The 21,016-nt window shown below is 41.2% G+C and overlaps 1 protein-coding gene across 2 annotated transcripts in view; it reads left to right on the top strand.

Moving 5' to 3' along the window:
- ARHGAP18 (Rho GTPase activating protein 18) overlaps positions 1-21,016 on the top strand; it is a 123,323-nt gene that overhangs the window by 44,590 nt on the left and 57,717 nt on the right. For both annotated transcript variants that reach the window (XM_047859627.1, XM_047859626.1), the window contains exon 2: positions 19,870-20,063. In XM_047859627.1, the coding sequence (XP_047715583.1) occupies positions 19,870-20,063 (194 nt within the window). The remainder of the gene's footprint in view (positions 1-19,869; positions 20,064-21,016) is intronic.

Raw genomic sequence — 21,016 nt, 5'->3', positions numbered from 1 at the left:
GTTTTCTCCCTTTCCTTCGCAGATTTGGGCCTTTTCGGTTTCTTTTTAGGAAGTGAGTGTGTTGGAATTGAAAGTTGGCAGGGTTAGTGTGCCACTGGTACTTAAATGGTCCCAACTGATGAAGGTGCCAGCGGTCAAGACCAGTGGATCTTCTATAAACATGGATGTCCGTTGTAGGTGTCCTGATGTCAACTAAAGAGCTACCTTTTGGCTATGTGCCTGGGTAGGTGTGCCTGTGTGAACCCTTGCACCGTGAAACAAAAGGCTCTACATGTGGATTTGGTATTACCTGAAGGAGACCATCTGATGCAGTTCGACTGTGGAGAGAAGAGTTTACTACATGAGGAGATGCTCGGGTGGCCTTCCTGCACGAACGTGAAGGACATTTGCCCTGGAAGAACACAACACCTCTTCAGATCCATACTGGAACATAATTTAAAGCAAGAGGATGACAATAGATAAATTCCTCCCACTTCAAAGGGAAGAGTCTGGTGCACACGGAGTGTTTGTTCCGAGGATCCGAGAAGCGGGCGTTGTGCCCTCCTGGGCCCTTCAGGCTGGGCTGCTGTTGCCACTTGAAAGAGCAGCTTGTCCTTGTCTGCCACACTTTCATCTTCTGCCACGTTCGTATCCATGGGCACTGTCACCCACGTGAAGGCACAGCTTGCTATTACCGGCTTGGCTTCTGTGACCTGCAGTAAAGCCAAATTAAAAAAACAAAAAAAAATTTTTTTAAGGCTTTGACATGGGATGGTAATTGCATGCAGTGGCTTTTAATCATTTGGCATTCACAAGAAGCATTCAGGGGGGCCGAGGCCTCAGGGAGCAGCAGCTCGCACGGGTCTTGGGAGGAGCTCTTGGTTGCAAGGCCTTGGCATTCTGGGTGTGTGTGTGGCAACACCAGGCAGCAACGTCAGTGTCACCTGGGCAACAGAGGACACAGAAGACAGCTTGGGGGACTAGAAATCAGCTCTGCCCAGCTGTTGGAATCTGCACAAAACTTCAGGAAAGTTGTTTTCTGGGTAAGATGGTGGGATGAGGTAGCTGGGATGGGCTGAGGGTGGGGAACGGAACATTCTTTGCTCTGGTGTCAGGGAGTGTTTGGAGGCAACAAATGAGTTTCACCTTCCCACCAATTTAAACCATAGGCAGGTCACAGGTGGAGATCTCCTGAGAGGAGAATGTCTTGTTCTCAAGCCCCCTCATTATCCAGCCGAGGGGACAGGCCCGGCCTGGTGTGGTGGGGCCTGGGGAGGCTGGCCTGGCTTCCCAGCCTCCTGAGTATCTGACTTGCTCTGGTTGCCTCTGCCTCGGCAGGCAATCATGGCCCCAGAGTTTCTATTTGATTCTGCCTCCACTCACATCAGATATATTTGTGAACAAATTTGTTCAGCATTTTAGAATACTAGGGGACATTAATATGACTTTTGCCTAATCATAAGTAGTTCTTCATAGCTTTAGTGGGGATTCACCATTGTGGTTCTTTCATTATTTTTAAAGGTTTTGTTTCCTTTTTCTTCTTTGTGAAGGTTCAGTTTTTATTAAATGGCCTTAAGAAGAGAGAACCATGTTTGCCTTTATGATTATTTTAATTCCGAACATGTGACCTCCTCAGCCCGCAGCTTCTTTTATCCTATTTAAAGTGGTCTGCCTTCTGTAAGCTCTCTTTCACCCCTGTCGTTTTAAGTCGCGTATACGGTGCTGACTTCTAAAATCAAACTCCTTTCCGTCAGTGGTCAACACCTCTTTCGTGAGCTCCTGATCTACATTTTCAGATGTTCCCGCAGTTCTTGTCTAACTCGATTGTGCACAGACATCACCTGGGCATTTGGCTGAACTGCAGGTTGGGATTCAGCAAGTCTGGAGCGGGGTCTGAAATTCCACCTTCCTGAGAAGCTTGATGCTGGTGCTGCTGGCTCAGGGAACATGCTTTGTACCCAAAGGGCATGAACGTATGGAGGCAAAGACAGGTGAATCTCCTAGAAGATGGGGGTGGGCCTTAGGGATCTCGATGTCGCCCAAGGGTCTCTAAGATATTTCAGATTTAGTATGTCCAAACGGAACTGCTCACATTCTCTGTCAAGCCTGCCCTTTGCCCTGTAATCCCTCTGCCGGTGAGTGGCAACCTTCCACCTGCCTATCGAAGAACAGACGATGCAGTTATCTTGGTTTCTTCTGTTTCCGTCATCCACTTTATATAACTTGGAGTCTGTTTGGGGGAGAGTTTCCCAACTTTTTCCTTTCACTTCTGTTTCTACCCATGCCTTCTGGATTCAGATCCTTACCGTCTCTCAGGGATCCCCTGACTCTAGAGCATCATGGCACCCGGCTGTCTCCGTAGTGTACTTATTTATTTATTTGTTAAATTTATTTTTGAGAGAGAGAAAGCATGAGGGAGAGACAGAGACGGAGGGGGGAGGGAAGGATCCGAAGTGGGTTCTGCACTGACAACAAAGAGCCCGATGCGGGGCTCGAACTCAAGAACCGCGAGATCATGACCTGAGCCGAAGTCGGATGCTCGACCAACTGAGCCACCCAGGTGCCCCTCTCTGTAGTTTAGTTCTTAAACTTCATTTCCTCCTGATTTGGTAGTGACATTTGCTTATTTAGACACCTTCCACTATTGCATCCCACGTGTCTCAATATGGCAAGCAAGGTCCAGCACAATTTGGCTGTGCCCTTTTTGCTTCCCCTCCCCCAATGCCTAACATGCCACCCCCACCTCCAACTGGTTGCACCTCCCTGGAAGTCAGTGCAGTCTGTCCACATCCGTCTACTCCATTTCCCAAGCTCACTTCTATTGCTTTGTTCATACGGTTGCCACTGCCTTGAATGCCTTTCTTATCATCTGGCTGGCGGAGTACCATGTAGCCTTTAAGATCCAGCTCCCATCACTTTCCTGTGAAGCCTTTACCAAGTCACCAACCTGGAGCTTGTGACTTCCCCAATCTGTGCTTCCATAGCACTTTCAGTCGTTTTGCAGTTCCCATTGCTCGAGTCTTTGTTGCCTGCTAAATTCGAGATCTGCCTTTCTGAAATACGTCTGAATTCTATAGGTTTGCATAGCGTGGAGTAAAGTAGTTTTTCACTAAATTTTTTCAAGTCCAGGACAAGGTGAATATTCTGTAGACAAACAGGCACTAGCATGTTGGAGGTAGGAGGGAGTGACATGATTTGTATACATTGAGCTGTACAAAGAGGACCTGTCTACTGCCTCATTCATTCGGTAGCTGCCCTGTCAGTAAGGTAGCCACCAGCCACCCGAGACTACTGAGCACTTGAAATGTGGCGAGTCCAAGGATGAATGCAAAATGGAAGTTACGGGATTTTAAAGACTTAGAATGAAAAAAAGAGTAAAAGATCTCATGAATAATTTTAATATTGATTACCTGTTGTAGTGATAATATTTTGGGTATATTAGGTTAAATAAAGTATACTATTACACTTACCTTGTTCTTTTTACTTTTCTAATGGGGCCTCTAGAAAATCTTAAATTACTTTTGTGGCTTGCCTTTTATTTCAGTTGGATAGCAATGTTGTAAAATAATTTATTGTCATATTCAAAATAATACAGAAAGGTTTCCCACCACCCTCCAATTGTGCTTTCTAAGATTCAGACAAGTATTTAATGTTTAGGGGCAGGTTTTCAATCACTATGAGTTATTTAGTTAAAAATAAAATCACTTAGGGGCACCTGGCTGGCTCAGTTGGTAGAGCATGTGACTCTTGATCTTGGCGTCGTGAGTTCAAGCCCCACATTGGGCATAGAACTTACTTTAAAAAAAATAAAATCATTTATTTGAAAATACTACCACTAAATTCACATTTTCAAGTTGTAGTCTTTCAAGAGTGTTTTGTTTTTTGTTTTTTTGTGTTTTTTTTTTTTTTTTTTTGATTCTTTACTGAACCACCAAACTAAATCTTAGGGACTTTACTATAATTCATCTATATATTAATGTCACCTATCCATAAAAACTCAAAATGTTAACTTTTTTTTAAAAAACCATTGTCCATGGAGTGATGAGAAATGGAAAGTGATAAATTCTATTATACAATTTGCAATCCATGTCTTCAACTCTACTGCCTGCATAGTTTCTCACTACTCAGCTGGATCAAAATCATATACATTGCCTACCATCATTAAACCCTTCTGCCTAATTAATTTTTCAGTGTTTAAAGCTTAAGGATTCTATACAAGTTTTTTTTTAAACTTGAGATGCCTAAGGCAGTTGTTTTTCTAATTTTCTGTAGTCGTTAAGTTTATTTCAAGAGAGAGAGAAGGAGGGAAAGAATTTCAAGCAGGCTCTGTGCTGAAGCATGGAGCCCTTCATAGGACTTAATCCCATGAACATGAAATCATGACCTGCGCTGAAATCGAGAGTTGGATGCTCAACCAACTGAGCCACCTGGGCACCCCCCTCCAGTGCTTTTAAAAAACAAACAAAAAATAATGTTTTATTTTTGAGAGGGAGAGAGAGTGAGAGCACGAGCAGGGGAGGGGCAGAGAGAGAGGGAAGCAGGGAATCCGAAGCAGGCTCCAGGCTCTGAGCTCTCAGCACAGAGCTTGACGTGGCGCTTGAAACCACGAACTATGAGATCGTGACCTGAGCTGAAGTCGGACGCTTAACCGACTGAGCCACCCAGGTGCCCTAGCGCATTTTTAAAAAATGTTTTATTTTTGAGAGGGAGGGAAGGTGGGAGGGAGAGAAGGGCAGGCAGAGAGACACAGAGTCTGAAGCAGGCTCCAGGCTCTGAACTGTCAGCACAGGGCCCAATGACATGGGCTCGAATTCGCAAACCGTGAGATCGTGACCTAAGCCGAAGTTGGACACTTAACCAACTGAGCCACCCAGGCACCCCTGCCTCCAGTGCATCCTTAGGTGGGTCCCAAATTAAATCAAGTGAAGCTGCTATGGTTGAGGGGTAAGTGGGGCACCAAGAAATCCCCCACCACCATAGTTTCCCCTTCTTTGGAAAATGAAACACTAAGTCAAAGTGGCAGGTTCCATTAAAGCGTTATATGTGAAAAATCAGTGCGAACAGATTAGGGTTATATAATTTTTAAAATTGGAAGAGACTTGAGGTGTTCTTATTCATATTGAGTGAATTATCTGTCATGTTTACACAAAGAACAACAGAGCTGGAGATACCAACTTCTGTCTTCCAGTAGAATCTTCTTTACTAAACCACCCTGTGATAATAACCTAAGAAATACTCTTTCTTGGGACATTAATATGGCCTAGGAGTGATGACAGCACTTCAGGGGAGAGTTAAGAACCTGTTGGATGGACATAAGGCGAAGGGGTGTGTGTGTGTGTGTGTGTGTGTGTGTGTGTGTGTGTGTGTGTAGAGAGGGAGATATGTATATATATGTATATCTCTCTTCACACACTCACACATGCACACTACGATTCATGGAGCCGTAGCCCAAAGCAAGGGTTGGGTGAATGCTTAGGAGGTAGCCAATGAATGTGTTTCTCTTCTCTACTCTCTTCATAGCTTATTGCAATTCACTGATTAGGGTTTAAAATGGCACAATGAATTATGCAAAAGCTGTTTCTGCAGGAGGGGCTGTCTTGCAGCCTAATGCAGCACAGATGGAAGATCTTCCTTTAATCATTGTTCTCACAATACTTGGAAGCTTTTTGAGGAATAAGCAGTCAGAAGTGGAAGTGAATGGCCTTCAACAGTAAATGAATTCCTTCTGCAGAGAGGAACTGAAATGTATTTATGATGCAGATGGTTGCCCTGTGTTTGAATGCTCATCCTTGTCATCTGATATTCATGCTTAGAAGCAGAATGTGTCCTGAAATACTTGGGTTTTAGATGGTTCCACTGGAGAAATTACTTCTGCTCAGGCTGGCCCAACATGTATTATTATTTCTCTTCAAAAATGGTTGCGAGTATTTAAATGCCAATTCGCTCCAATCATGAAAATATGCAAATTACCTTTCTCTCTCTCTCTCTCTCTCTCTCTCTCTCTCTCTCTCTGATCCTTAGTTACTACTAAAGAGACTGAATTAGTTAGCATTCCCTTACTTTTATTAGCATAATATTAATGCAAATGATCAGCAAAGGCTTTTTCAAAAAGAAAGCAGAACCATGGAAAGCAATTAATAACAGTGCTCACTTGCCTCAGTGAGGAAAGAAAAAACATTTATGATTAGGTTTCTAACTTTGGTATCTATGCCAAGGACCACCCACATGAGCCTAAAAAGGTTCTTGTTTCTAAAATCAACATCAGCTCGGAGGTGTCAGCTGCAGGGCAAAAGCCAACTGAAAAAGGCCCAAAGGGAAAATTTCAGAAGGTGATATGCAGTTACCTGTGGGTAGTTCATGATGACTCAGGTGCTCTTAAGCATGTGTGCTATATGGTATATTTCTAAGCCATTGCTTTGTAAACTATAGGCGGAAAAAGTAAAGGAATGATACTCATTGGCCACTTCGGTGTATACAGTAAAGGACTGAAAACCATTCCCAACAAAGGGGTTAATATAAAGAGGACACTGATTAATTCTTTATTTGCTCAGAGGAAATGGGCTTACATTAGAGGGAAGTAAAGTTGAATCAAATAACAGGAAGACATGGTTGGCTCTGGGGAGAACTTTATAAAATTAGAATGAGGTATAGCAAGAGACTGGAATCTCCCTGCTTACCTACTCTTACTGTGCTGCAAATGTTTCTTACAGTTTCTGGCATCTGTGTTGGCCTTTGTTTAACTGGAAGTGAGCTCTGCGACACCTCCTTGCCGAACCACTCATAGCATGAGGCCAGTGCTGCCTTGTATGGTTCATTTTCTATAGGCCTTACCTCCGCTGTTAGAAGGGATCAGAGGTGAAGTCCTATGTTTCTTTAGACAGCAACATATATAGTGCCTTGCAGTTAATGAAGAGTATTTGTTGAATGGATGTGTAGATCACAACGTTGTGATCTGTTTATTGTTAAGCAAGGCCCAAGCTCTGGAGCATCGTTCCACCAAAACAGTGGAGTATAGTGCACCCGGGTGGCTCAGTCCGTCGAGCATCCGACTTGGGCTCAGGTCATGATATCATGGTTTGTGAGTTCAAGCCCCGCGTTGGGCTCTGTGCCGACAGCTCGGAGCCTGCAGCCTGCTTTGGATTCTGTTGTCTCCAGCCATCTCTACCCTTCCCCCGCATTCCCTCCCTCTTTCTCTCCCTCTCTCTCTCTCCAAAATAAACATTAAAAAATATTAAAAACAAAACATTGAAGTATTGACTTCATGTCACTTCCACTTTTTTTTTTTAATTTTTTTTTCCAACGTTTATTTATTTTTGGGACAGAGAGAGACAGCATGAATGGGGGAGGGGCAGAGAGAGAGGGAGACACAGAATCGGAAACAGGCTCCAGGCTCTGAGCCATCAGCCCAGAGCCCGATGCGGGGCTCGAACTCACGGACCGTGAGATCGTGACCTGGCTGAAGTCGGACGCTTAACCGACTGCGCCACCCAGGCGCCCCACTTCCACTTTTTTTTTTAAGTTATCTGCTCTACTACTTGAAATGGAAAATAGACTTCATTATGTGGATTAATTTCATTATTAAGTCACAATCACAGTTATTTTTAAAAATAAAACTTAAAATACAGAACTCTGATTCTGACTGACATCTGTAATGAAGGAAGACCAATGAATAAATGTAGGCATTGTTGTTCAGTGAGACTTTTTATTCATAAAGTTATTGGATGAAGAAATTCACATTCTTGTATGAGAGTGGTTGGCATATGCTCAGAGTTTTGCAAGTATTTCTTATAAAAGTTATGTATGTTACTTTATAAACCCTGCTTAAGCAAATAACTGGAGTCTTTTATGAGGTGGGAACCCTTAATAGTTGGCCCTCCAACATCTGAATTTAAAAAATGAAAAGGAAACAAAGAACAGAAAACAGTTCTCAGTCTTGGATCTTTACTGTAAAGTATCTGATCACATAGGTCTTTCCGAAGACTTACCCTGGCAAGATAGGAAGGGAAGTTAATCTTTGATGCCATCATTCATCCTGATGGTTTTGGTGTATACCGAACAAATACTGCTTTCTGCCCTAGTGGGCACAACACCCTCTTAATCCTTTCATATCCTCCTCGTAGAGCTTACTCATACTCTGTCGTGGTCTCTGGAGGCTCTGTTCAGTAGCCCATTGGCTAATCTCTTCCACAGTGTTAGCTTCGTGAGACCATAGTTCTTTCTTCTACCTCTCTTTTCTGGCGGGAGTATCACTGGCACCAGACCTGGCTGGGATGTGAGGTCCTGGGAGCCTTGGCCAGGGCAGAACACAGAGCTCATGGAGGTGATCTAGGCAGGTGACCTTTTGGGAAAAAATAGAAATCAATCAGTCTGGGCTGTTTCTTTGTAGGGAATGTGCAGAAAGGAGAACCCAAGTCTAGAGCAATGGGGAAGTAGAGGAGAGCGAGAGGGACAGCAATGGAAGAGTAGAGGTGGCAGTCCTTGAGCTGAACATCGGTTTAGTATCAACTTTCTACAGAGTGCCAAGAGCCTTGGTCGTGGCTAGGGAAGGAACTCTCAAGGGCATTAACTTGTGAACTTCTTGGTCTGCTTCAGATTCCCACAGGGAATAGCATTGGGGACCCAGATGCCATATTGCTTTCGGTTAAGTGGGAATTTGGCTGCTCTGCGTATGCAACAAGTGAACAGTAAGCTAGCATAAGCCTGGTGATGAGTGGGAGACTCAGGATTCTTCTTAAGACAGGAATTAAACTAGGGTAGGTTCATATTCTTCCAGTTTGGCAGATTTAATCTTCCCAGAATTTTATGTGCCTGTGGGTGGCATTTACCAGAGCTCAGTGTGCCCGCAATACTGCTAGATGATGTGGTCATGCTAATGAATAGCTTTAGTTATGTTTTCTTACTAAATTAGTTTTTTCTTTACCTCCTGCATTTCCTCTGCTCAGCCCCTGAAGGTTCCATAAAACCCTTACGCATCATCCCTCATGGTCACATTAAGTCTCACTGCCCCCTGCACCCTGTTCCTGAATTCTAAACAGAGCTCAGTGGCTTTTACTGAAAACATTTATTTTAGTGGGATTTTTGTTTTCTTTTGTTTTCCTTCCAATGTTAGACTTAAAGTACCCACTCCAAGCACTATTTAACGATTAGAAACGGTGTTTAGTCGCCCATGTTATTTCTCATGTATCTTTCAGGCTACCTGCACTCCCGTGTCTTGGGTTGGGTCAGCTGAGATTTTAAAGCATACTAAGACAAGAGGGGTCTTAGATAATCTCATTTAAAGAGGAAAAAATGGCCCTGTAATATTCACATATCCTGCTTTGTAACTGATTGCTGAAGACATGTGGTGAAAACATGGATGAATTGTTTCTGAGCTCGGCTAAATTATTTGATTAGGTGGAAATTATCCCCCCCCCCCACCCCCCCAATCTACTCAGCAGAGCTGACTTTTAGCACCTGGCTTATAAAAATACTTCCTGGCCTTCAGTATTACAGGTGGAAAATTATGGTATTTGAGGGTCATTTGGAGCTATCCATAAAATTCTACTTTGTAGCCTAAGTGAAGCAGATTTCTTTTTTCTTAGCCAAGTAGTTGTCATTTTGTTGCTACTGTTTTCAGTTGTTTTATTACTATTCTTCAGTATTATTTTGAAATAATGTGTAAATATCCTCTGCCTATTTATGTAGCATTAACACAGGTATCTTTTCCCTTTTAATATTTTCTTCCAATGTTTGTCGGCTTTCTTTTGCTGGCTGGTGAAGGTTGGTTTTATACTTCTACAGCCCCACTGAGATGATTTCTCCATCTTATTTCAATAAATAGTCCCAAAGAAGAGTTTAATAATAATGCCCACATCTCTTCCAGAATATGCCCATGTCTTTGTCTTTAGTTATTATCAAAAGGTTTTTTTTTCCAACTATGCCTTGTGTCCATGTTTTTATTAACATAGGAAAGTTGATGCTAATATGTATATAAAAGTTTTATGAAGGGCAAGAGGTTTGCCCGTAGGCAATAAGTAAAACCAGTATTATATTCAGTACTATTCCAACATTAAATTAAAAAATATTAATGTTGAGGCACCTGAGGCTGAGTTGGTTAAGCGTCTGAGTTCAGCTCGGGTCATGATCTCATGGTTCATGAGTTCAAGCCCTGCGTTGGGCTCTGTGCTGAGAGCTCAGAGCCTGGAGCCTCCTTTGGATTCTGTGTCTTCCTCTGTCTCCATCCCTCCCCCACTCACACTCAGTCTCTCAAAAATAAAAATAAACATTAAAAATTTTTTCAAAAAAGTATTAATATTCAGGGGCGCATGAATGACTCAGTTGAGCTACTGACTCTTGATTTCAGCTCAGGTCATGATCCCAGGGTTGTGGGCTTGAGCCCTGTGTCAGGCTCTGCACTCACTGTGGAGCCTGCTTAAGACTCTCTCTACCCCAACCCCCCACTTCCCTCTTCCCTCCTGGCTCATGCTCGCTCTCTCTCTCAAAAAAAATTAATGTTCATAGTTTGGTATTATATCAACAAATGTTTTGTTAGTAGCTGTATGATGGCAGGCATTATGAATCAATACTCTGTGAACTGGAGGAGGATTTTGGAAAAGTTGTAATTTATTACCTTATAGTCAGAATGAAATCTCTCCTGGATCACAGATTCTGAAGTATATTGTTAAATTTTATATGGAGGTTACATTGGTGTAAATTTATGTGTTTGTATTAATGTATGTTTAAGGCACTCTGGTAAACTGTAACGATGAAATTCTGGTCTAATAGAAGGCTTGATAGGGAGCTTCTGCATGACAAGTCCAAGATCATCAGGGAAGATGGGAAGACTTTTGGTTTTCATTAGTGAATCTTCTTCATTTCACCTCTGGAAATGCGTAGATACCTTGAGAGGAGCACAGCTTTGAAACAGGCAAAACCATTGATTTGTTAAGAGCAATAAAAACATAATGGAGAAAAGGTTGGTGAACACCTGGGAGGCTGATAACTACTGTTGAAACCACGTGACTGCTGTGAAGTAAGAACCACGTATTAGCAGTGGTGAGGAAACTGGACTCCATCTCTGGAAAGAGCAGCCTTACTAATGGGCCGGTGAATGGGTTTCAGCCAAACCCACGAAGACTGAGAGAGACAGAGCAGATGAAAGGGAGGGATCCCAGGATGGGCTGTGGAGGTAACCTCAAATTATGTTTGCATCTACAGAAATGTTTAGGGAGTGGTGGGGGCGGGGAGGGGGGGACATGAGCGGAGGTGAGCAGATCCAAGTGGTAGTCAGAGAGGAAGTGGAGTTCTTTGTGAGAAAGCATTGGTGAACCCCACATGGCCTGAAGCACATTTGGGGTAATGCAGAGGCCCGAGGCCTATGCTGCAGGGCTGTCTGGGCCACAAGTTTAGTGAGGACCTGGAAAATTCCACCTGTACCTGGTGTTGGTGGCATTTATAATCTATCTCATGATGAATGTTTGAGCAGCTTGGTTGAACAGACATCTCTGAGAAGGTGCCCAACATATAGTAGGCACTGAACAAATATTTTAAAATTCATTTGAGAGATTGAGTTGACAGGACGGAAGCAGGGAATGTGAGCTTAACAAAACCTAAGCCAGTGTTTGTTTATGACTTGATATTAGGTGTAATCTAACATGAAATCAGCTCTTTGTTTTGTAACCTCTATTTCCTCACAAGGAAGCCTACTTTCAGACTACACTCAAGAGTGAGAGGCATACAATAATTACTTAGTAATTGCCTTTTTAAGGTTTCCTGATGACTAATTTCTTTACTGTCTACTTTTCATGTTCTTGTCTTACTCCTTTGTAAGTTTTGTGCAGTTAAATAAAAATCACCTTAGGAATTAAAAGGAAGTTGTTGTGGAGGCAACAATAATTGAACAATTTTAAATTAATAATTGAAGAATTTACAAGCATCTGCTATGGCAAGCAGTTTGCTGAACTCAAGGATACCCAGATGAAAAAAACAAAACACAGGATATTGCCTTAAGGGACACAAAAGGTAGCATCACAGTGCAGGATGTGGTAAGGGCTGTGGGGAACCTGAAGAAGCAGGGGAATGCTTTTATTCCACCCCCCACGGAGAGAGGTATCAAGATATGAAATTGAGTAACAACAACTAGAAAACAGATCCAACTGGAGAGCCTATGGCCAGAGTGCAAAGAGGCTGCTGGTGTCTAATCTCCAGGTGGCTCTACAGCTAACCAGAGCAAGGAAAGGAAAGAGTCCCTAAGTAGAAATGTGTCCAATGGAAACACGTATCAGGTGGATGTGAGCCATGGGGATGGATAATTGAATGAAATGTATATGCAAAGCTCAGTTTGATATGCTTTGGGCCATTGTTCCGAGATCTTGACATTTTTTTTTTTAAATTTTTTTTTCAACGTTTATTTATTTTTGGGACAGAGAGAGACAGAGCATGAACAGGGGAGGGGCAGAGAGAGAGGGAGACACAGAATCGGAAACAGGCTCCAGGCTCTGAGCCATCAGCCCAGAGCCTGACGCGGGGCTCGAACTCCCGGACCGTGAGATCGTGACCTGGCTGAAGTCGGACGCTTAACCGACTGCGCCACCCAGGCGCCCCCGAGATCTTGACATTTTATGTCAAAGCCCCACAGCAAATCCCTCTACCCTTGTCTTTGGAAGACGATTTTGGCTTTGAGGCCCCGTGGCTCCCTTTTGGTTACTTGTGCCTCTAAGTGAGGGGGAAGCAGGGCCTCCCGAGAGAAGTTTGGGGAGCTCAGGAACCAAGAGAATCTCACTTCTACTCAGAAGGAGGGTCTAAAAGTGGAAAGGCTGTAACCCTAGCCCATAATTTTCCCTGTGTGTACCTGTCTGTGTCTGTAGATAGAAACAAAGGATGTTTTTTCCGGTATACCTTGGTTGCCTCCTGACTTTCCCACATGTTTTTGTCCTGTGCCTTCCCTACTCTCTGTCAGACCTGCTGGTGTTAGCTGCCTCTATCCCTGCTCTTTCAGTGTTATTCGCATGTAAGTTGCTTTGCCATAGTTTTCTGTAAAAGTGATAAAGCCGGGTTTTCAAAACCAACTCCTGACAGTGTCACTGAGGGGGCTGCTCCTCTCAGTATCGCTTAGGCAGTGTTGTGTAAGTGGAAGATCATCCATTCAGTTGCTCATTGATTTGCTGTATGTCAAAATGGGACAGAAGTTCAGTGAAGACTAATGTGCCGTACAAATACTGACTTTTATTTTTAAAGAGATAAAATGCTGAAAGAAATAATGCCTAATTTTTATCCGCCACCCCCCCCCCCCCCCAATGAAAGGGACAGTGTATACGAAGAGGAAAAGTAAATTTACTTGAAATGTGAAATATAACTTCATATATTTTTAAAACTGTAGCAGTTAGGGGCGCACGGGTGACTCAGTTGGATAAGCGTCTGACTTTGGTTCAGGTCACGATCTCATGGTTCGTGGGCTCAAGCCCCGTGTCGGGCTCTGTGCTGACAGCTCAGGGCCTGGAGCCTGCTTTGGATTCTGTGTCTCCCTCTCTCTCTGCCCCTCCCCGACTCATGCTCTGTCTCTCAAAAATAAATAAACGTTAAAAAAAAAAAAACAACAACCAAAAACTGTAGCAGTTGGGTCAAATAGAAGAGATAAGGGATCCCTTTTCCTGGGTTCTCAAAGCTGCCTGGATGTGGGGAGAGGCCGGTGTGGTGTTGCTTTCTCATCTACTTCTTGCTGCCTTCGGCATTGTCCCTGTTCGTTCTTCCTGGATGTCAGCACCGCTTCTAATAATTACTGCTTTCAGCTAAACAATAGGCTTCCGAGAGGAAAAAAATGACTTGGGTCATTCGTAGTCTGTGCTCTTCATACTCATTCAAATTCAGTGTATTCTGATGGACGGGGCCATTACAGAGCATTAATAGTGGCACCATCTCATGATGGCAGTGATTACTTCTTTAATGTCACTGCCCAAGTGAAAGAAAAATCCACACAGCAGAAAACACGTTTTCTGTTTTTGGTTTTTGGGTTTTTTTTTTAACACAGAGATAATACATGGGGAGAAGCAGAGTGAGTTAAAACCATTTTTGAAAATTTCCAAGTTCTTCAAAGAAGGTGTTTCAAAAACAGGTACATGTGAAGTCACGTCTCAGAGTGACACAAAGAATATTTTAGAAAATGCCTTGGAAAAGATGTATCATGCATTTTAAAGAGAGATGGTTTGATTGTTAAAAGGTATTTTTCTCTAGATAAGTATACTGGTCATTTAAAAACGTTAATTATAGGCTGTGTCAACATGATCACTTTGGGTTTTGCTATGTGTGGTACAAACTGAGAAAGAGTGTCTGATGCAAAGGAAAAAAAAGGAAATTCTAACCTTTCTAGTCTATTTGGTGTAATAAGACAACTGCAGAAGAAAAGAGGGCACTAATCTTGGTTCTACCATGACTTTGCTGGGTGACTTGAGGGAGAATTTAACCCTGGGGCCTCATTACCTCATTTAGAAAATGATGGGATAGATTTAAATACCTAGGATCCAATACTGTTCTAAAGTTCATGCTTCAATAACTATGGCTTTATCTAAAATATACTTGGTCATTATGTTTGATGGTAAGTTATGCTGTAAGAACCTTTTCTTGGGGGGGTGCATTAAAAACAGAACAAGAAGCGAAACAAAAATAAACCATATTCCTCCGTTTTGTATCTCCCAAACTAGTTACTTCTTTTTAAAATATTTATTTATTTTGATAGAGAGTGGGGGGGAGGGGCAGGGAGAGAGAAAGAGGGGAGAGAGAGAATCCTGAGCAGGCTCCACACTGCCAGAGCAGAGCCCAATGCGGGGCTTGAACTCATGAACCGTGAGATCATGACCTGAGCAGAAATCAGGAGTCTGACTCTTAACCGACTGAGCTTCCCCAGGCTCTCCCCAACCTAGTCACTTCTTTCTGCGCATTGAAATGAACGTTGGGATAAGGAACATGAAAGAAAGTATAACTCTTTTGGAGAGGATATTGTAAGAAAACAAACAAATCCGAATCCTAGCATCAGAAGACTTCAAGAAAGCAGACTTTGGGCCACAGAAGTGCCTCTTGGAAGGGGCAGAACAGCAAACAGACTGATGAGTGCAACAACAGGAGTATTGATGTGGGTTGGGGGGGGGGAGTGGACAGAAAGTAGAGATCGGACCAGGTAGTTAAATATGAGTTCAAAGAAACATCCTAGTTGCAAATAAATTTGCCCTGAGATGGTTGAGGGAGAGGAGAGGTGAGGATGACCAAGGAGTGATAAGGAAAATACACATTTTCAAATACACTGGCCCAAAGGAAAGCTTAGAATTCCTGCCCCTTTGTCCATGATAAATAAAAGCAAATGATGAAAGACATTGGCAAGGTAGAGGATTTTAAATGACGTTCTATTCTTTGTCATTGAAATATAAATTAAATATGGGTATATCACTGGAATGAGTCCCAGTTTTGATGAAAGGCTGTGAAACTAAACTAAAATAAACAAAGAAGTAGGTCAAGAGTCACCAGGAAAGCATGGCTGTTTCTTTCAGTAAGGCTTTCTGGAGTGTTGCCCACAGAATTGAAAAGTGCATTTTGAGACCCATTAGGTGGTGTTTTTGAGAAATACTGGAACAGGGATTTTCAGAGTGTGGTCCTGGAACACCCGGTGGGGGCAGGGTGGGGTCCCAAGACCCTTTTAGGGGTCTCGGAGATCGTAATTGTTTTCGTAATAACACAAAGATACTATTGGCCTTTTTCAATCTCATTCTCTCATGAGAACACAGTGAAGTTTCCCAGAGACTACATGATGCGCAATATCACAAAAGATTGAATGCAGAGGCAGATGTGAAAATCCAGATGTCTTCTTTTAAGCCAGACATTAAAGACACTTTCAGAAAATGTAAAACAATGTTCTCACTACTTTTTTTTTTTTTTTTTTTTTTTTGGTATGGACAATAGGGCTTCCCCTCCCCCAGAGTTATTTATGTTAAGATGTCAATTATTCTCATTAAATGAATTCGTATTTTTTCCCAATTTTAATAGCTAATAGGTATATCAGTAGATATAACCTATATAGGCAAAAGCTCTTTGAGGGTCCTTGAAAGTTTTTAAGTGTATAAAGGAGTACTGAGACCAGACTGCTCAAGAATGGCCCTCCGAGAGGAAAAGTAATTTTTCTAAACATTAGAAGAGGGCAAAGGTGACCTTATTAAACTATGGGAGGTGCAGTTATTTATAGTCAGCAGTTTTACAGTGACCAGTGATACTAAGTTCCACACCCTCTTCATGGTTACCCAGGAGGGATTTCAGGAGGAGAATTCTCCCTTGATAACTCACAACAAAACATTCAAGGTTATTGGTATTCCTTACATTTTGTAGGTAGGAAATGTTAGGGCTAGATAAGTCATGTGATTTTCCAGAATCCTAGAGGTAGTTATTACCCCCAGTTCCATATATTTGCATGTCATTTCTCTGACTGCATTGGTACTAGAATGAGTCATCAGTCAACTTGCTTTCATTCATCTAGCAGACCACAGCCTAAACGCGTGGCACCATCCACCTCCCTGTGAAGAACAAGTTGTGTCAGACCAATTTAACGTTCTTTATGACAAAGTAAATAAGAGGCCTGAATGATCTAATTACATTTGAAATTCACTGACCAGGGGAAAAAACATCACAGAAACATAGGATAAAATATACCTGGGAAAAATAGAACGAAACAAAGCCCCACTTTTTTTTTTTCTTAGAAACACAGCATAAGAACATGCTAGCAAGAGGGAAAGAAAGGACATTCCATAAAGGCCCGTAAGGGTCTCTTAAGTTACTATTTGCTGATCATGTTAGCGCCCATGAAAAAAAGACATGGCGACGATGCTGTGACACGTGCGAGAGCATGAGGTTGCAACCAGCTGGAAGCCACTTCTATCAGAGGACACCGTCTAGATCTGTTGGTGGCTTTAGCTGGAAAAAGTGAGGAATGTGAGCATTTTTGAAGAGTGGCCCTGGGATGATTGACACATAGGATTCTGGAGGGTAAGTGAGGAAGAACAATTGTTTGCCAGTAAGTCAGGTGGAAGTGATGGGTAGTTGCCTGTGGTACAAACCGTGTGTTCCTTTGATTTTAGCACCATGTGTTACCTTGGGTCTTTTGGAAATATAAAATATCTCTGCTCTGCACTTCATTATGTCTAGCAGATGTTACTTTATGTTCTTGAACCCAGTTTGCACAATGAACATGGTACCAGATAACATAGTCCTGATAACCAAAGAGAGGAAACTAGTTACCTGGCCTCTTACCAGGACAGTTTTAAGAAGGGCCACACTTTCAGCCGTTGTCTGTATGGAGTTCAAATGTAGAGTGTACTAAGAAAAGAAGTGCCATGACGCATTTATTGACATAAACTGTAACTTAAAAAATGTTCCCCTACATTTTTAGAGAAAATGTAACCTACCTGGCATGCTAAGAAGGGTAGTCTACCACTGAATGGTTTCCTCCTTCTCCTCTCCATCCTTTAATGTTTAAAAAAGAAAATGTTTTCTTCTAACATTTACCAATGATTCGAAAAAGGAAAAAAAAAACAAAAAAACTCTCCATTTCATAGGACTCCACATTGTCGAGTTGTGGTAAAAAACATATTCAGCTTTGAATCTTATTAAAGGAAAAATACTGAGTCTATTCATTAGCACTAGGTGATTAGATTTTTGCTTATGCATGTTTTGAAAGCAGGGCTTGATATAGAAGGTATATTTACGTAACAATGCTGTTGCTCAATGCCCTTGCATTTTTCTGCCCATGCTATCTTAATGGAAATTTACTGGAAAATTCTTGCCAGAATAAATACATTCTTTCAGAAGTGAAAAGCTTAATGTACTTTTAGTTCAACTGCACCTCTTTTCTGTGAGCAGATAAACCAAATTATTTGGCATTAGTCATTACACGTCACACATTCCACAGTATGTATTGTAGTCTCCCGTGGAACTAAGTGGTGCAGGAGATAGGAATAAGGTAGCGGATCTCATATTATAATGAGAGAGAAAACAAAAACAAGGATAGGGCATCTACATATTTGACATGAAACAAACCAAACATGAATTTGGCAGACATCCTGAAAATGATTTTTTAACTATCCTGGTAAAGCAGGATTATAGAACAGGACTTGGGGATAGGTTGAGCTGCTGATCACGGAAGTAAATATTTTTTTTGTTTTTAAGAGAGAGATAGCTTTCACGTTCACATTTTAATTAAAGAATCAGGAGTGGAGACTCTAAAATGAGAACACTGAAGGTATGGCCACTGGGGCAAGGAAAGGGGACCAGGATGGGATGCAGGGATGTAAACAGGACGATTAGGGCAGGGAGGGAGGAAGTGCCCCTTGAATTAAGGGGTGGGGGAGGCAAACAATGGACAATGGAGACTGGAGGAAAGAGGTTCACACAACTATGTCCAGACTTCCTCCTGTTGGCCCTAGTCCTAATGCCCACCCATCACCGCTCCAGACTTGATACTGGGGAGATATTCGAGTGATTGTTCATTCATTACTGGCATTATTAAAATGCATAATCAAGTCAGAACCATCTTCAAAGGCATAAAACTGGCCTGTTAGCATATTACAGTTAAGTAGTCAGTTCTATTGTATTTGTTTGTAGCAACAGGAAATTAAGTGTTTTGACTTTCTAAGAAACCAGTTGGAATTAAACTGCTAGGTAGAACTGATCAGAGTTTAGTGACCGTCTCCCTTATGTACTATTAAATCCTACTGTTGTAAATAATTATGGGAAAGGCCACTTTAAATGTGAAAATATTCACCTACTATTAAATAATTTTGTTTTATGGTTCTTTTTAATTTCATATGTGAAGTAAGAAAACCAATGTAGCAAAGTATTACTTCCTAACATTCTCTTGGGAGCTAAAGGAACAATTTGAAATTAGAATAACAAAACGCTAGTTCACCAATTATTGTTCCCACGTAAATTATATCTTCAAAAAATTTTTGAATATAAAGAGGAAGCACCATACCTTTAAAAACTTCCTTTTTAAAGTAATTAGGGTTTTCCCCCCTGTAGCTCAATATAAAAAATTATAAAACAAAAGTTAGTATTTCTATTATATATGGGATATATATACTTACTTATTATCAGGTCTTTTAATTCACTTTTAGTATCAGGTGGGATGTGACTTATAATGAAAAAAATGTAGTTAACTTGGAAGTTATAAAAATACCTTTAGTCAATTTATCCTTTTCTTGGTAGATAATATTTGAGATAAATGTTGAAGAGATAACTCCTAGCTATTCAGCATTGCCAATAAATGATTTTTTCCCCCAACAAATAAAGTTTCAGTGTATTTTAAACCACAGCTCGGCCAAAGGTACATCTATAAGTGAAATTTGAAAGTGGCTTTCTATAGTAGAATGTAACAACAAACTTAATATGTCATTCATCTGTTGGCTTTGGTTTCAACAATAAAAAAGGAAATTCATATGGTATGTCATGTATTGCAGATACTTGCTCTATAATGGCTGAGTTTTGTTTGCAGATATAAATAACAAATATGAAATACTGTATAGAATTGAATCTCAATAGCCTGTAGTCAAGATTCAACCTGTTGCTTTCTGAGAAAAAAGTTTTAGGTTAGAAAGGAGTCTTAAAATAATTTACATGAAATGGAAATGGAAAAATGGTTTATTCTATCGTTGTTTGTTCTTTGCATACTTTTTCATAGAGAATGAAACTCTTTGTTCGCTCTACAGGCATATTAAAATTACTGGAATCTCAAGGTAAATAGCTTCAAAATATATATCTCTTTGGTTTTACTAAGGGGAACTTAAAGAGTTTCAAAATTCTTCAGTCAGTGCTCTGATGTTTTAGAAATTATACTACTTCCTCATCTGTTAAAATGAACCATGTTTTCTTTTGAATTTATAGTCGCAAATATGGCCAGTACACTATGAACCAGGAAGTCACCAAAGTTTCGGAAAAACCTCCATATGACCGATCAAGTTCTCAGGATTCTTTGGATGAACTATCTATGGAGGACTATTGGACCGAACTAGAAAATATCAAGAAATCTAGTGAGAACAGACAAGATCAAGAGGTGGTGGTCGTCAAAGAGCCTGATGGTAATGACTAACTGAATAAAACTCTTGTTTGTGTATGTATTTATGAGAGATGGATACACGAGAATGTAGAGGAGAATAACAACAGCAACAAAAATTAAAGCTAGGACAGCCAAAATAGGATAATGCCAGTTGGCCTTTCAACTTGAAAAATTACTTGTTTGTAGCAGATTTATGGATGCAGCTGCCAAATTTAAATGGCAAGAACACATTCACTTAGTCTGAGATACGGCTGGAATCTTGTTGACTAGGCTTACGGCATCAGACATTCCTGGGGTTAGACTTGATCTTTGAAAGGATCTAAACTTCCTTTCTCTGATATTTTAGCTACACGGTCCTGTTTTTCTCTAGTGAGATTAGATGCTTGTGGAAAGCTCACTATTTGCAGTGATCCTGTTTTTCCATTGGTCAGTCAGCTTGAGTTATTTTGATGTTCTTTATTTTATTGATTCACAATTTTCCATATTCTACCTAGTTTTGCCTTTTGGAAGAGCAGAACAAGCCTGTTCTGTTTTTACAGGATAGCCTTTCAAATAATTGAGGATGATTATCTTGTACCTCACCAAATCTAGAAGGAAGTCTAAATCTTTTTCTAGAAGGAAAAAAAAAAAGATTTACATACACCAGTCCTTCAGGTGATTTTCAGACCTTTCTCCGTGTCGGTCATCTTATCTTTCAAAGTATAGTACACCCGATTGGATATAATGCTGCAGGCTTAGCCAACTAACCTGAGGGTATGGGTTTGGACAATGTATGATGGCATTGGTGTTTTTAGCTTCCATATTGACTTCTTTCTTTTGTTGGTTTGTAATTTCCACGTTCTTTCCAGCCATGTTTCCCATAATCTCCACTCCTATATTTGATATTCTAGAAGAAACATACACTTTTTTTTCCTCTTAAAATTCATGCTGTTTCTTTCAATCTCATGGAATCAAGCAGTCACCAAGGTTTTGATG

The sequence above is a fragment of the Prionailurus viverrinus genome, chromosome B2 (assembly GCF_022837055.1).
Source record: "Prionailurus viverrinus isolate Anna chromosome B2, UM_Priviv_1.0, whole genome shotgun sequence".
In the NCBI taxonomy this organism is placed as follows: domain Eukaryota; kingdom Metazoa; phylum Chordata; class Mammalia; order Carnivora; family Felidae; genus Prionailurus; species Prionailurus viverrinus.
The sequence above is the reverse complement of the archived record's forward strand: the minus strand, read 5'-3'. Positions and strand labels throughout refer to the sequence as shown.